Source organism: Coenobita brevimanus, chromosome 17 (genome assembly GCF_032717465.1).
Source record: "Coenobita brevimanus isolate Jiangsu-jjx chromosome 17, ASM3271746v2, whole genome shotgun sequence".
NCBI classification, from domain to species: domain Eukaryota; kingdom Metazoa; phylum Arthropoda; class Malacostraca; order Decapoda; family Coenobitidae; genus Coenobita; species Coenobita brevimanus.
This window is the reverse complement of record NC_136970.1, coordinates 1,718,673-1,735,000: the sequence shown is the minus strand read 5'-3', so window position 1 is coordinate 1,735,000 and position 16,328 is coordinate 1,718,673. Positions and strand designations below refer to the sequence as shown.

Here is a 16,328-nt window from a genome sequence, read left to right as displayed (position 1 = left end):
GACGTTAGATAGACGGATATAGACAGACATTAGATACTGAAGACAGATGTATATGGACGTTAGATAGAGAGACAGATATAGATAAACGTTAGATAGATATAGACAGACAGACTGATACATATGAGATGAAAGCAAAATATTACCATATATATATATATATATATATATATATATATATATATATATATATATATATATATATATATATATATATATGGCAATTAAGACAACTCGAAAAGGTAAGAAAAAAAATATATATACTTACGTAAATCACGCTCTTGTAGTCACCTTCACCCATCAGGAGCGTAGGGTGCTGAGGCTTGGTTTCTCAGCCCGGACATTCCAGGAGTGACCAGTCTTTCTTCCCTGAGTGGAAACGTAAAATATATCAGACAGAGGACTAATGGACAACGGATTAGTTTTTGTGCTTAAAATCAGCGTAACAATTAATAATAATAAAAATAATAATAATAATAATAATTATTATTATTATTATTATTATTATAGTACCGGTAGTAGTAGCAGTAGTTTTCTTTATGCTGGGAAGAAGGAACCAAAGGCCTCGAGCCCGCAATAACTGTTCCTTCCAAGAGAAAATCAAAATAGAGACAGCCAAACCACTGTTGATAGATATAGGAGCAGAACGATGGCCGTCTACAACAGCGGCTATAGAACGACCAGAAAGGAGGCTATAGATGAAGGCACAGATAGAAGGATAGAAACCGTAGGAGGGCAGTTTGGAAATTAAAGATTTATGCCAGACTCGATCGAAAGCCATTGAGTAGTAGTAGTAGTAGTAGTAGTAGGAAGAGGAGGAGGAGGAGGAGGAGGAGGAGGTCTGGATGATGATAACAAGAAGAAGAACGACAACACCAAATTTAAAAAAAAATGTATTTGGGCCGAAAGGACGTGAAAGACCGAGTTGGTTATAGAGCGTGCAGCTTGCTGACGTCAGAGAGAGAGAGAGAGAGAGAGGCAACATTAATTCTCTCTTCTCTCTCTCCTTCTTCTTTCTTCTTCTTCTTCTTCTTCCTCCTCCTCCTCCTCCTCCTTCACTACCCTTGACTCCCATTTCACTGCCTTCGCTTCAGATATCGCAAGTTTTATACACCCGCGGGACACTGTCAATGTGAGAGCGTCGCGTGCTTAGTTTTTTCTTTTATTTTTACCCGTTCAGACCGGAGAGGGACGCCTTCACGTGGTGGCACCGATAAAACCAGAGAACAGCGCGGCCTGGCTATGCACTCATCCCTCACCTCCCTCCCTATCCCCTGAAAGGATGATGGTGGACTGCAGGAGAAGGGCAGCCTGCTGTCCACTGGGTTCACCTTTCAGATAAGCCTCGGGTTACTACTACTACTACTATTACTACAACAACTACAACTACTACTACTGCTACAACAACAATTAGTACTTCTACTATTATTATTACTACTACTACTATAACTACTACTACTGCTACAACAACAACAACTACTACTACTACTACAACTACTACTATTAGACCTATTAGCCTACTACTACTACTGCTACTACTACTACAACTACTATTACAACAACATCTACTACTACTACTACTACTACCGTACTACAAATACTACTACTACTATTACAACAACAACTACTACTACTACTACAACAACAACTACCACTACTACTACAACATGCAAAGGGACCACCACTTCGCCCATATTAACTTCACAAAACCTGACTTCATACACCTACACAGGACACCACTTGGGCACTAATGCTTACTGTCCACACTGAATACATTCGTGTGTGTGTGTGTGTGTGTGTGTGTGTGTGTGTGTGTAAACCGTATGTATTTATGTATGTACCGTATGTAGTCATGTGTGTGTATTTTTCAACGTTATTATCTCATACCGTAAACATGGGCGGAGGAAGAATAGTAGTAGTAGTAGTAGTAGTAGTAATAGTAGTAGTAGTGGCAGAAGTAGTAGTAGTAGTAGGAGTAGTAGAAGTAGTAGTAGCAGCAGTAATAGTCGTGGTAGTAGTAGTAGTAGTAGAAGAAGAAGAAGAAGAAGTAGTAGTAGTAGTAGTAGTAGTTGTTGTTGTTGTTGTTGTTGTTGTTGTTGTTGTGGTGGTGGTGGTGGTGGTAGGCGTTTGGTTGGAGTGAATTCTGGTAACTATTTAAGGTGGATTTGCAGTTGGCGGAGGAAGGAAGCAACAATACTGAAGAATTAGCACCGAGCCACAAAATGAGCTATACGGCACTAGGACTGACGCTGAAGTGGTTTTGCCGAGGCAGCGGCTTGGTGGTGACACGATTTGGCGTTAAAGCACTTGGAGGAAGGCAGGAGGGGTCAGTGTCAGTGGAAAGCCCTGTAATTATCCATATCATAAAACCAAACGTCCATCCTGTGTGGGGCAGAGGGAAAACAAAGGCTGGAAGACACAAGGAAATATCAAGATGAGAGGTAGAACAGAAGGGCAGAGGAGAACAGTAAGGAGAGAAAGACTGACAAAAAGGCCCCTCTTAGTCGCCTCTTACAAGCAGAGATACTGGCCAAGGATTCTCTACCCTTCCTGCTTCCCCAGGGGTTACACTTGGCTAATGAACGTAAATAAACTATCTATCTATCTATCTATTACCAGACGCCCCAATCGCGTATGGGGTGGCAACAAACAAATCGCCTCTACGGCGCTCTGTTCCCCGCCATTTCACTGCCCTGCTCCCAGCTCACATCCTCTCTCATACACCTCTCCATTCCATCCCTCCATCTCATCCTTGGCCTCCCCCTCCCTCTCCCCCTCCACCTCACTCACACTCTCCTCGTCAGTCTCTCACCAACCATTCTCTCCACATGTCCAACCCACCTCAGTGTATTTCTCCTAATTCTCTCAATCACTGCCGTAAAACAATTAATACAAACGTTTGTGTACAAGATCGCATACATCCTCGAGAGCATTCGTTACCATCCCGGTACCTGCGTAGTAAAATTAGACTTCAATATCCCCGCTACAATCGCCCATGTACCAATGTTAAGGAAGGCGAAGGTAGTTGTGTGCTGATGGAAAGGGGACCCTATTCTCGTCGGTTAAGGAAGCTCCCTAACACCTCCTCCTAACTGATTTATTTTGCTTATTGTACCTTGCCGTCCTCTTCCATGTTACTTAAGTCATTCTAATACCACAATTTGGTACTCTGCGCAACAGAATTGGCCAGCCGTCTCCAAAAATAAGTGAGGAAGAGGTGTTACGAGGCTTCCATAATCTCGTTCATGCTGGCTATGTACGCCACCACTACCTACGTTCACTATACTCGTTTCACTCTAACTTGGCCTAAAACTGTCATCTCTCCATCTCGAATACTGAGCTTTGACAACTGATTAACCTAAGAATACACTGCTAGTCACGAAGCAGTGCTATGAGAAGAGAATGTGGAGCTGTGACATTGTCGTTTTCCGCCTGTGTACGTGGAAGACGTTTCAAAAGGACGAAAATCCGGCCCAAGTTAAGGTGAAAGAAGTATAGTGTTTGTCCCTGTTCATTCGCTAGTGTTAGGTCATGTTCATTAGCTAGTGTTAGTTCACGTCTGTTCACTATAGTTCACGTTGATTCGCCGTGTAAATATTCCCTACAGAAAACGTTAGGGTACATTGGGGAAACACAGGCAATTTGGAATCCTACTAACCTAACGCCATTCTACGTGACATCACATACTTCCGCAACAGAAATCTGGCAAGCTATTCCAAGATCATCTCTGGCACATTTAAATGAAGAAACTGTCTGTTCTCACCTGTACTGGGAAGAAATAAATCCCATCACTTTGTTTTGGTTGTACACACACGATGCCATGAAAACGCAGTGAATGTACAAACTCATTATAGGGACATCTTATTATTTTTTTACCTGAATGCAAGACATCAATAATTTTACATCATTCGCCTTGATAATTAATATTTGTTAAAAAACAAGATAAAAATTCTAGAAAACCTTTACTAAAATGCAAAATAATGTATCATACGTATCTTGAGATTCCTTTACCCTCGATCAGCTGCTGTGGTGAAGGTGGGGATCTAGTTTTCCAAATATTTAGTCATGTATATTTATAATAATTATATTAATGGTTATCTCACATATACGAGAGAGGGTAGACAATCCGAAAGAAATGTTAGATCATTTGTTAGATTGAAACTAGAGACCTGAGTAATATAAGTTTAGGAATTCTTTGGAGTCTTGGGACGAGCTTTACTTGAGCAGAATAAAATCTAGTCTTTGCCAGAATGATATGGTCGGTGTCGAGAGGGACGCCTTCATGTGGTGACACAGAAACAGCCATCGTCGGGCCCTCCTTTGTAAATGAATTCCTGTTTATTTATTTTTTCAGGCAGTATGGCAGCCCCAGCAATATTAATTCACACTCGAGGCCTCACCACATCCACTGTAGCGCTGGGCAAGAGGAACTTTAGGAAATTTCTCCTGTATGGGAAACGCGGCCACCGACAGTTTAAGGAACAGATGAAGAGAGAGCCACACGCTGCTATGGCCAGGGAGTACGGTGAGTGTTGGGTGGGGGATTGTGTTTTCTTTTAGCATCATCATCATTAGCCCAGCATTCGTATGGCTTAGGTGTGTGGTGAGTAATTGGGAGGGGGTAGTGTTTTTGTCATGATTATCATCGTCGTCATCATTTTCATCATCACTGTAACTTTATCTGCTGCAAAAAAAAGTAAAAAAAAAAAATCAAAGGGTTGGGGTGAGTTATTACCATTATTATTATTATTATTATTACTGTGTTACTGTATCATACTACTGGTGTCTTTTAGATGGGATTAGAGTTCTATGTGTCCGTCAACTGCCAGATGTTTTAGTCCCTTAAGTGGTGGACTCAGACAAATACCTCTCCACCTGCTCCTCCCTCTCCATCAGTCTCCCCCTCCACCTCACTCACATGCACTCTCCTAGTCAATCTCTCGGCCTCCATTCTCTTCACATGGTTGAAATGATATTGATTTACTTTACCTCTTCCCTTCCAGATCGTGGTGTGAGACCTGTAGGCCTGTCAGATGGCAAGAACTTTCAAATTATTCCAGAGATGATTCCTGAACTGATTGTGCCAGACCTGGAGGGATTTAAGGTGCGTGAATCATAAACCACATCTGTATTTTATTATTATTAATGCTAAGAAGGTTTATTTAATTTACGGGAAGAACGCATATCGTGTTTTGTTATATTTGTGATAATTTTTTTTCCCACCACCCCTCATAGGATTATGGCACCTGACCACTGATAAAGAGGTAGATACATTTTATTTATTTTTTTTAGCCTGAGAAATGCCCGCTATTAGTTGTGATGTTGTTTATTCTTGCCACGACCTGGGGAGTCATCTCATTAATGTGATGTAATTTATATTTTAGCTGGCTGTTCTTGTGTACTGCCGGATGATTATATTCACCTCAGGAACAACCTTTCGTAAAGATAGGGTTGGTGTGGCCCCAGGCTCGTCTGTAATGTGAACCGGGTGGACTGCAGGCTTCAGTTGCCTTCTCCAGCAATCCACCATTGTCATTTCAGGGGATAGGGCAGTAGCTAAGGATCCACCAGCATACTTTCATGGCATAGGGCAGTAGTTTAAGATCCACCAGCATACTTTCATGGCGTAGGGCAGTAGTTTAGAATCATCTGTATAACCGGTCAAAGGAACTGGGATCGCTTCACTGAGCCTGGCATTGCAGCTGGTACTACTGCCACCAGCTGTTCTATCTATCTGTCTTTTGCCAGATGCCTTAATCCCATAAGGGGTGGCCACAAACAAATCGCCTCCATGTCGCTCTGTCCCACACCATTTCACTGCCCTGCTCCCAGCTCACACACCCCTCTCTCATATACCTCTCCACTCCATCCCTTCATCTTATCCTTGGCCTCCCCACTGTTATTCCTGCCAATAAACCCCACTTTGTAGGTAAATTGTATATAAACAATATATTCTTTGCCTCTTTTCATTATCATTTTTCTTCCCTCTTACTGATCAGAGTACAGAGGAAATTCATCCCCAACACCTGTGCTGTGAATAGCCAGATGATTGCCCAAGACCTTTGAAATAATAAAATGCCATCCCTCTCCCTTATTCTCTCCCTCCTTTCCTTTCACTTTTTTTCCTCACTTGTTTCTCCCTGCCTCCCTTCCTTTCCCTGTCCTTTCTCGCTCTTTTCTGTCTTTTCCCTCTTCATTTCCTTGCCTGTACGTTTTTACCCTCTTATTATGGTACAGTACAGTATCATTATTATTATTATCCATCCATCCATCATCCAATCCTACGTTGCCCCATGAGGAGCATAGGAGCCCGTGGCAAGGCAAGTTGGTCCTGACATTTAAGATGAGAGTGACCAGCCTCACTCATCCCTGAGTGGCATTACGTGAGCAATAAACCCCAGCCATCCCTTGAATATAAACCTGCACCAGCTCAATCCAGTTGGAGTGCCGTAATTACCCACTAAACCACCAGGCGGCATAATTTGGTCATATGGTTACCACCCAGTTTGGTAAATGGTTTCCTGGTATACAGGAAACCGTTTGGTTTGTCACTTAGTGTAGAGTCACCCATAGACAGCAGGAAGGGGAAAGGAGGATTACTATTATTCTTATAATCTTCCCTCTTATCATTTCAGCTCAAGCCCTATGTCTCCTATCGAGTCCCAAATGTCGTACAAAGTGAATTCACGCCCCAAGACCTCTTCTATGCCGTGTACAGCCAGAAGATTGCAGAAGACTTCAAGAATAACAAGCTGGGTGAAAACAGCAACCCACTCGAGCCATCGGAGGAAGAATCTCTCACTGCAGAGGAGGCCAAGAAGAAGGTGCTCAGCTTAGGGTCAGATATTTACCAAAGGTGAGGAGGTCATCATATTGAAGCGGTTGATGGCCTCCTAATACCATACTTGTGCACACATTACATTGCAGTTTGGAAGTGAGTTTATATTTTAGTGTTAATAGCAAGCAAGTTACCTCAAGTGTAAAGTTAGCACTTTTTTTTTTTTTTTTTTTTTTTTTTTTTTTTTAATGGAAGAAGGAACAAAAGGCCAGGAAGCCCACAAGGTTGTTCCCTCCAAGAAAAAATACAGTAGTAACAAAGTAACAGAGCCAAATTCAAGATCCATTCGTTCTCCAAAAAAGAAATAAAAACAATCTAACAGAGCCAAATTCAAGATCCATTCGTTCTCCAAAAAAGAAATAAAAACAATCTAACAGAGCCAAATTCAAGATGATTCATATGTATACACACAGATTGCTACAAATTCATCACCTCATCCATAAGGGGGTGTCAGTTCCCTGCACCAATATATACTGCACTGTACCTGTAGGGCAGCCCGACACAAGCAGTTGTTTACCTGCAATCAACAGTCCCTTCAACCACACAGGCCGTGATTAAGCAATGTAAACCAGATTTCTTTTGTTTTGTACAGTAATATAAGGAGAAAATCTCTTCTCAGTACCAAATAAACATTTCTTTTTTTAAATATTATTGTTTAATTCACTGAGCTTCTTTACAGCATTTTTGCCATTCTGTCTTGCTAGGGTTAGTTGCATATTTCTGGTGAGAGATGTAGTGGTCTTTCCATGGAACTGTTTTTTGCCTTGCAGTGCTATATGCTTCATTGACCCTGGCGGATTTATCGTCTCTGTCTTCCGAGCTGCAGTGTTGTGGTTTCTCAAATACTGTACAATATATCTTATCCTTGGTCCATAACCATTTCAGGACAGTACAATTTCTTTTATTTATTTCTCTATCAGTCACCAAAAAATATATATTAATCTCAAGAATTACCCCTCAGAGGAAAAAAGCACTTGGAAAATAAATCAACAGTGTTTCATAAAAGTACCGGTAATCTGTATTTGCATAATATTCTAATAATAATAATAACAAAGAAAAAATTACAGAGCCTTAAAATGTGACCAGAAAAACAATGAACACAAAGTAGATCACAACTAACCTGTCAACGAGGTGGTTAAGCCCGGCAATCCAAGGACCAGTCGTTTGGTTTGTTTATTTTTGGTACCTCCAGGGTCGGTATTCTCATCGGTGAAGCTCCTTAACACCTTTTCCCAAGTGATTTGTTTATTACACCTTACTATCCTCTTCTATCTTATATTAATCCTTCCACCACCTAAGCAATTGGGGTTTTTTCTACGGTCCTCTTCTGTGTTACATAAATCCCTCCATTATCGTCATACTCTGCATAAATAACGTACAGAAGGATATTCACTAGCCATATCCAAAAGTGAATCACTAAGGAAGAGGTGTTAGGGAGCCTCCTTACCTGACAAGAATACAAACCCAGATGACTTTACTCAGCTCAGGAGAGACATGGAACTGGAGGGATTGATAAAGCCTTCATGTTGTTGTTGTATCAGGTTCATCTGAAACGTGAACCCAGTGGACTGCAGGCTGAAGTTGCCCTCCTCCTGCAGTCCACCATCCTCGTTTTATATCAGTGTCACCACATGAAGGCCCCCCTGCCAGCACCACCTTCAACAACCCCTTACAACAGCGGGTTAATGAAGGCTGTAACTAACGCCTTGATGCGGGGGGGGGTGCAATGTACAGAATAAATCAAGAAGAAACAGGTGTTGAGATACTCCAAAGCCACTTAAAAATACAACCTCAAGCTGAACAAAATCATCTCAAGACACCAAGAATAAAAATGTGCAAATCCACCTCATCGCACTGCCGGGGTTAACATAGTATTAATAATTTATCTCTATATGTTTTGGTGCTAGTAGTGTAAATCCTCAAAACCGTCTCAATGTCTCCATGGATTGACCTGGGTTAGCTTGATGGCTGGAGATTTTTTCCCCTATCTCTCTTTCTCTCTTAGCTGGGGGGAGAGAGGGAGAAAAGAATTGAAAAAAAAAGGGAGAGGAGTTAAGAGGAGGAAAGGATGGAGAAGAGAGTGGGGGAGGGAAAGCACATTGGCAAGGAGAGAGGGAGAAATGAACTGAAAAGAAAGGAGAGGAGATAAGGGGAGGAAAGGTAAGAGAAGAGAGAGAGTGGGGGAGGGAAAGCACACTGGCAAGGAGAGAGGGAGAAATGAACTGAAAAGAAAGGAGAGGAGATAAGGGGAGGAAAGGTAAGAGAAGAGAGAGAGTAGGGGAGGGGAAAGGGCAGAATGCACACTGGCAGGGAGGGATGGAGGGAGGGAAAGGAAGGGAAGGGTAGGATAAAGTCGAGTAGTGTAAGGTAGGGTAGTGTAGGGTAGGTAGGGTAAGGAAGGGAAGGGAAGGGAAGGGAAAGGAAAGGAAGGAAGGGAAGAGAAAAGAGACAGGATGAGAAGAGAGAGAGACTAAATTGGAAGGATCAGACACAGACTTATTTAACTCCTTCAGTCCCAAACTCCTTCCCTACCTTCCCCCTCCCCAAAATAAAAAAATAATAATAATAATAAAAATCGAAAACCATCAAAAATAACCCATGAAAATCCATCGTCACACTGACCTGGTTCATGGCAGAAAATAGTACATCTCTCTATCATATATTATTATTATAGATATTTTTAATTTTTACACGCATTCCAAAAAACTTCACATATACCCAATAATTACCATGTACTGTACAATACAAAATATATTACATGTACACCTCTCTTTTTTTCATATATGTTATGTGCATGTAACGCCTTTTTTTTTTTTTATATTTACACAGAAAATTCTCGTTAGATGTCAGATGTGTCCATACGCTCCTTTTAAATGCTGCTATTTGAGTGTGTTCCTTTCCAGTGCTCCTTGATCTCTCTCTCTTCCTTACTGGCCTTGTTTTAAATGCTCCTTTTTTGCGTGTGTGCCTTTTCAATGCTCCTTTACATGTGTTCCTTTCCAGTGCTCCATATGGCTTAAATACTCCTTTTTGTGTGTGTTCCTTTTCAATGCTCCTTGATCTCTATGCTCCTTATCCATCTCTTTAAATGCTCCTTTACTGTGTGTCTTCCTTTTCAATGCTCCTTGATCTCTAGGCTCCTTATCCATCCTTTTAAATGCTCCTTTTTTTAACATGTGCTACTTTTCAATGCTCCTTTATCTCCTATGATCCTAAATGGCCTTCTTTTAAATGCTTCTTTTTGTGTATGTCCCTTTTCAATGCTCCTTTTTCCTATGCTCCTTAATGATTTTCTTTTAAGTGCTCCTTCAATGCTCCCTACAGGTATTAATTTCTCGGTGACCCTTCGCTTCTCCCTGAGCGGCATTATGTAAACAATTAATCCTCAACCAACCATGGATAATAATAAGAAGAAGAAATAGTAATAATAATAATGATGATGATGACGATGATAATAGTAATAATAATAATAATAATCATAATCATCATCATGGGGAAATGTAGGATTGGATGATGGGTGGATGGATGGATGATAATAATAATAATAATAATAGTAATAATAATAATAATAATAATAATAATAATGGTCACATCTGATCCCATACAAGACTGAGGCTATTATAATACAAAAAAACAAACATTTTGAAATTTATAAACATTTTTGGAACACACCCTGACATGTAACCAGAACTCTGTGTACTTTCCTTTGTATTTCACTCATTCCTAATTCGTTCATTCAGGAGCCTTCTGGTGGTGGCACTGATGCTTGTATCTGTCGCTCGTATTCTTGTCGGGTAAGGCAGCTCCCTAACGCCTCTTCCTATTTGATTTATTTTGCTTATTACACCTTAGTGTCCTATTGTGTGTTACATAAATCCTCCCAATATCACCATATGCTGCATTAATAACGTACAAGAGGATATTAACCAGCCGTATCCAAAAATAAATCACTAAGGAAGAGGTGTTAAGGAGCTCCCAGAACTGAAAATTATATGAACCAACCCTATCCAAAAATAAATTACTAAGGAAGTGGTGTTAGGGAGCACAGACATAGTCATAAATACATTCTCCCTACACAATAAACTAGACAGACGGATAGATAGACAGATGGATAGATAGACAGACAGACAGATAGATAGATAGATAGATAGACAGATAAATAGATGGACAGACAGATACACTATACAGAGTGGGTCAGAAGGCTGGGGAAACAGGACAAAATACAGTGTGATTCAAATATATAATACTCTATAACCCCTTAGGAAGCCATTTTTTTTTTTTCCTGCCTTCACAGTAATTTTTTTCCACCTTTTTTTTTTTTTCCAAATTTATTTTTTCAAATCATTTTTTTCCTGATTATTTTTTTCCCAATTTTTTCCTGATTATTTTTTCTAACTTTTTTTCAGATTAAAATTTTCCAATATTTTTTTTATAATTAATTTTTTCCAGATTATTTTTTTTTTCAGATTAATTTTTCTTCCAGATTATTTTTTTTATTTTTTTTTTTTTTTTTTTTTTTTCAGATTATTTTTTTTTTTCAGATTATTTTTTTTTCCAGATTATTTTTTTTCCAGATTATTTTTTTTCCAATTAATTTTTTTTCCAGATTAATTTTTTTTTCTAGATTATTTTGTTTTTAAGATGGTATTCTTGTGGGGTAAGGAGGCTCCCCACCACCTTAGCACCTCTCCCTTAGTGGTTTATTTTGCTTATTATACCTTGACGTTCTCTTGTGTGTTGTTTATATCTTTCATCATCATCATCATCATCATCATCATCATCACCACCACCATCATCATTATCACAACCATCATCATCATCATTATCATCACCACCATCATCATCATCATTATCATCACCACCATCATCATCATTATCACCATCATCACTACCATCATCATCATTATTATCACTACCATCATCATCACCACCACCATCATCATCATTATCACCACCACCACCACCATCATCATCACTACTATCACCACCACCACCATCACCATCATCACCACTGTCATCATCCTGGGTCACCTGATCAGTATTACAAGAGGCTATTTACATGTGTGTAAAATAAATCAATTAGGAACAGGTGTTAGGGTCACCAAGGCCTCTAAGAATATACCCTTCAAAGTTGTCTAAGTAAGGCTGATGTTGCTTTGGTGTTTTGTGATATATTTATGCATATTTATACAGTATACACACACACACACACACACACACACACACACACACACACACACACACAAACAGTGATAAAATTTCCCAATGCATACATATACTGCACAATAAAACACACACACACACACACACACCTTAACAACTAATTCCATCCCCTCGTTTGAGCAGATAAAACGGGCTCTCCTAGGCGATATTTAGTGCATTTCTCGTACGATCAATAAATAGTTATCGTTACTACGCAGAAAGGTGCTGTGGAAAAAGTCTAGGGGTTTTAGTCGCCTCTTTTCACTGATCGCAGAAAATTGCTGTGGAAAAAGTCTGGGGGTTTTAATCGCCTCTTTTCACTGATCGGATTGAGTTGGTTCCCTGCCCTGCCATACACATGTCCCTCAAACCCCTCCCTATCCCCCCCAAAAGGAGTATGGTATCTATCTATCTATCTACTTATTTATCTATCATCCATCCCTCCTCGTCTGGACACTCTAGGTAACTATGTCTATCTATAAAGGGGTTGAAGTTGGAGGGGAGCCTGCCAAATGACTGAGGACAGAGTATCATGGAGGTGATTTACTTGTGGCCACCCCTTATGGGATTAATGTGTCTGGCACTAGATAGACAGACAGAAAGATAAACAGATAGACAGACAGAGATAGAGAGACAGACTGATACAGATGCATAAAGACAGACAGAGAGATTGATAGACAGACCCTACTCACCCACCCCTGAGTAGCAATATGTAAGCTGTACCAACCCACAGATGTAAACCCTTATGCCTCACATTTAGCTAAAGGATCTATCTATCTATCTATCTAAAGGATCTCAACCCGCTCCACCACCCGGCACCCACAGCAGGTAACAACACTTCATTTATCAACCATACATTACAGAACTCCATAGAAAATATACACATCTGCTGTATACCAATGCACATACACGTCTGCTGTATACCAATGTGTTTATGTACGTGTGATGTATACCAATGCATCTATGTACACATTTCCTGTATACTAATGTGCACACATCTGTATACCAAAGCATCTATGTATACATCTGCTGTATACTAATGTGCACACATCTGTATACCAAAGCATCTATGTATACATCTGCTGTATACCAATGTGCGCACATCTGCTGTGTACCACTACATCTACATACATGTGCTGTATACCTATGCACTTATGTACACATTTTCTGAATACCAATGCACACACACCGGCTGTACACAAATGCACACACATCCACTTATACCAACATACAAATGTATACCAATGCATCTATGTACACATGTGCGTATACCAATGTGTGCTTCATGTACATATACACACAGGTCTTCTCTTATTACCACTGCATCTATGTATACATCCACTGTATACACACACACACACACACACACACACACACACACACATCCTTGCATACAAGTACACACATCCCTGTTTACCACCACATCTATGTACACATGTATACCAAGGTGTGCTTCATGTACACATATACACAGGGTTCTTCTCCTCCTGTACACATACACAGGGTCTTATTACTATTATAGCTTTGACGAGGTGGATGACATCTCGTAGAAGAGCACGTACGCCTCTGGACTACACACACGCCCAGGGGAAATATTGGACACTCTGGAAGGAAGGAAATAGGGTGTAAGTGTTGTGTATTATTATTATTATCATTATTATTATTATTATTATTTCACTCTCATCTTAAATGTCGGGACCAAATGCCTAGCCCCAGGCTCCTACGCTCCCCATGAGGCAATGTAGGATTGGTTGATGGATGGATGGATTATTATTATTATTATTATTATTATTACTACTACTACTACTGTATTATTCTTATCATTCATTCATCCATCATCTAATCCAGTGTTGCCCTATGAGAAGCGCAGAAGCCCAGGGCTAGGAAATTGGTCCTGACATTTAAGATGAGAGTGACCAGCCTCACTCATCCCTGAGTGGCATTACATGAGCAATCAACCCCAACCATCCCTTGGATATAAACCTTCACCGGCTCAATCCGATTGGAGTACCTTAATTATCCACTAAACCACCAGGCGCTATAATTTGGTTATATGGTTACCACCCAGCATAGTAAATGGTTTCCTAGTGTACAGGAAACCATTTAGCTTGTCACTCAGTGTACAATGATCCACAGACAGAAGGAAGAAGAAAGAGTGAAGGAAAGAGAGACAGATGAGGAAGGATGGAAAGAAGGAAGGATGAGAGGAAAGGATAGGCACCCGAGAGCAACTCTACATCAAGGGAATGGATGGTGAGGGAGTGGGAAGACCAACCCTGCCGCTACCCACCTTGAATCGTTATACTCATGCCAGGCGCCAGAGTACGGGTGTTTGCAGTAGGCGGTATAGTGGCCTGAGTAGGTGGTTCCTGAGTGATTGGCCACCCCTATCAGGTTGTACAGGGGCGACGTGGACGAACTGGACGCGAATTTGGAGAGGTCTAGGGACTCCAGGGGGAACTCCACCGTACATGACAGCTTGCCACGCCATCGCTCCAGTGGCGAGAAGCGTTTGAGGTCTTTATAAGGGGTTAAGGAAGAGACTGAGGAGTGGTTGTTATTATTATTACTATTATTATTATTATTATTATTATTACTACTACTACTACTACTACTGTTACTACTTCTACTACCTCGAACACCGTCGCTCCTGTGGGGTTAAGGAAGTGACCAGTGTGGACATCATTATTACTACCGCACTACCACAACTACTATTACTACTACTCTTACTACTGTGGTTCAGCTACTACTACTGCTACTATTACTACTACTACTATTACTACCCCGAATACCATCACTCCTGTGGGGAAAACCATTTTAGATCTTTATGAGGGGTTAACGAAGAGACCATACAGCTACTACTACTACTACTATTACCACTACTACCTATACTACTACTACTACTCCTACAACTACTACCCCCAACATCATCACTCCAGTGGGGAAAAGCGTTTTAGGTCTATATGAGCGATTAAAGAAGAGACCAGTGTGGACATGGCTATTAATACTACTACTACTACCATCACCATCACTACCACTACTAAAAACTATCCATCTTTGCCACAAACCATCTCCCAACTCTTAAATCCATCCTTCTCCCTTCTCCCACCCTCCCCCTCAACACCACACACACACACACACACACACGCTTTGCCATAAAAGGATACGCAACACGAGCACTTTTGGGAATTTCTGTATGCTGAAGGATTTGCTCATTTTTCTCCTCTCCTTGCACTTTGAACACGTCTGAAAGAAAAAGAAAAAAAGGTGAATTACTGAGAGGAATTACTATAAAATGAGAGAGAGAGAGAGAGAGAGAGAGAGAGAGAGAGAGAGAGAGAGATCCCCCCACACCAACATAATCCCACACACCCTTCACACACACACACACACACACACACACACACACACAACCTTGATCTACATTCTTATCAATATGAGGTGGACAGAATTGAGGTCAGCAGGGTGTACGGAGTGAGAGAGACACAGATAAACCCAACACACACACACACACACACACACACTTGGACTCTGTGTATGTGTGGCTGAATCTTTCCTGCTTAAGTATGATGATTGTGTGGGTAGTTCCAATCACACACATACACACACACACACACACACACACACACACACACACTTGGACTCTGTGTATGTGTGGCTGAATCTTTCCTGCTTAAGTATGATGATTGTGTGGGTAGTTACAATCACACACACACACACACACACACACACACACTTGGACTCTGTGTATGTGTGGCTGAATCTTTCCTGCTTAAATATGATGACTGTTTGGGTAGGTACAATCTCTCACACACACACACACACACACACACACACTCACCGGTCTCTCGTCACCGTCAAGCACCTCCTCCTTGGTGAAGAGGTCAAGGCACTGAGTTAGCCTGACCTGCCCTGACTTGCTGGGGATGGGCAGGCTGAGATCCCAGAAGGGGTCGAAGGTCACCGAGCAATGACCACAGACGGAGCACTGGAGGCACGACTTGAGCTGACCCACGAACATGTCGACGATTTTGCTGTCGTCGTAGCGGAGGTATCGTTTCCAGGACTCCATCGCCTTTTGCGTGTCACTGGAAGATGGATGTGTTGTTATTAATCTATCTGTCTACCTGTCTATCTATTTATCTATCTATCTATGTACAGCCAGATACAGTACCCTAATCCCATGAGGGGTGGCCACAAACTAATCACCTCCATGTCGCCAAGTCCCCTCCCATTTCGCTGCCCCTCCCCCAACTTACACCCCCTTCCTAATCCTGTAAGGGGTGGCCAC

At 41.1% G+C, this 16,328-nt stretch overlaps 2 protein-coding genes across 5 annotated transcripts in view; one reads left to right on the top strand and one right to left on the bottom strand.

Annotated features, from left to right (window-relative positions):
- Nucleotides 1–4,023: 4,023 nt before the first annotated feature.
- On the top strand, nt 4,024–7,588 carry mRpL41 (mitochondrial ribosomal protein L41). Its single transcript, XM_080265861.1, has 4 exons — nt 4,024–4,032; nt 4,352–4,522; nt 5,001–5,101; nt 6,633–7,588. Exons 2-4 carry the CDS (start codon nt 4,357–4,359, stop codon nt 6,855–6,857), a joined length of 492 nt encoding a protein of 163 aa, XP_080121987.1. The 5' UTR covers nt 4,024–4,032; nt 4,352–4,356; the 3' UTR covers nt 6,858–7,588.
- Nucleotides 7,589–7,830: 242 nt separating this feature from the next.
- LOC145391255 (uncharacterized) overlaps nt 7,831–16,328 on the bottom strand; it is a 49,617-nt gene continuing 41,119 nt past the window's right edge. For all 4 annotated transcript variants that reach the window (XM_080265926.1, XM_080265928.1, XM_080265929.1 and 1 more), the window contains 4 exons: nt 15,879–16,125; nt 15,205–15,283; nt 14,328–14,556; nt 7,831–13,641 (listed from right to left, as the gene is read on the bottom strand). In XM_080265926.1, the coding sequence (XP_080122052.1) occupies nt 13,554–13,641; nt 14,328–14,556; nt 15,205–15,283; nt 15,879–16,125 (643 nt within the window). In that variant the 3' untranslated portion in view covers nt 7,831–13,553. The remainder of the gene's footprint in view (nt 13,642–14,327; nt 14,557–15,204; nt 15,284–15,878; nt 16,126–16,328) is intronic.

Excerpts from the sequence above, each read along its gene's own strand:
- mRpL41 (XM_080265861.1), top strand. The coding sequence starts at position 4,357 with ATGGCAGCCCCAGCAATATTAATTCACACTCGAGGCCTCACCACATCC. Across the intron at positions 4,523-5,000 it reads TGCTATGGCCAGGGAGTACG|ATCGTGGTGTGAGACCTGTA; the intron begins GTGAGTGTTGGG and ends CTTCCCTTCCAG. Across the intron at positions 5,102-6,632 it reads CAGACCTGGAGGGATTTAAG|CTCAAGCCCTATGTCTCCTA; the intron begins GTGCGTGAATCA and ends TTATCATTTCAG.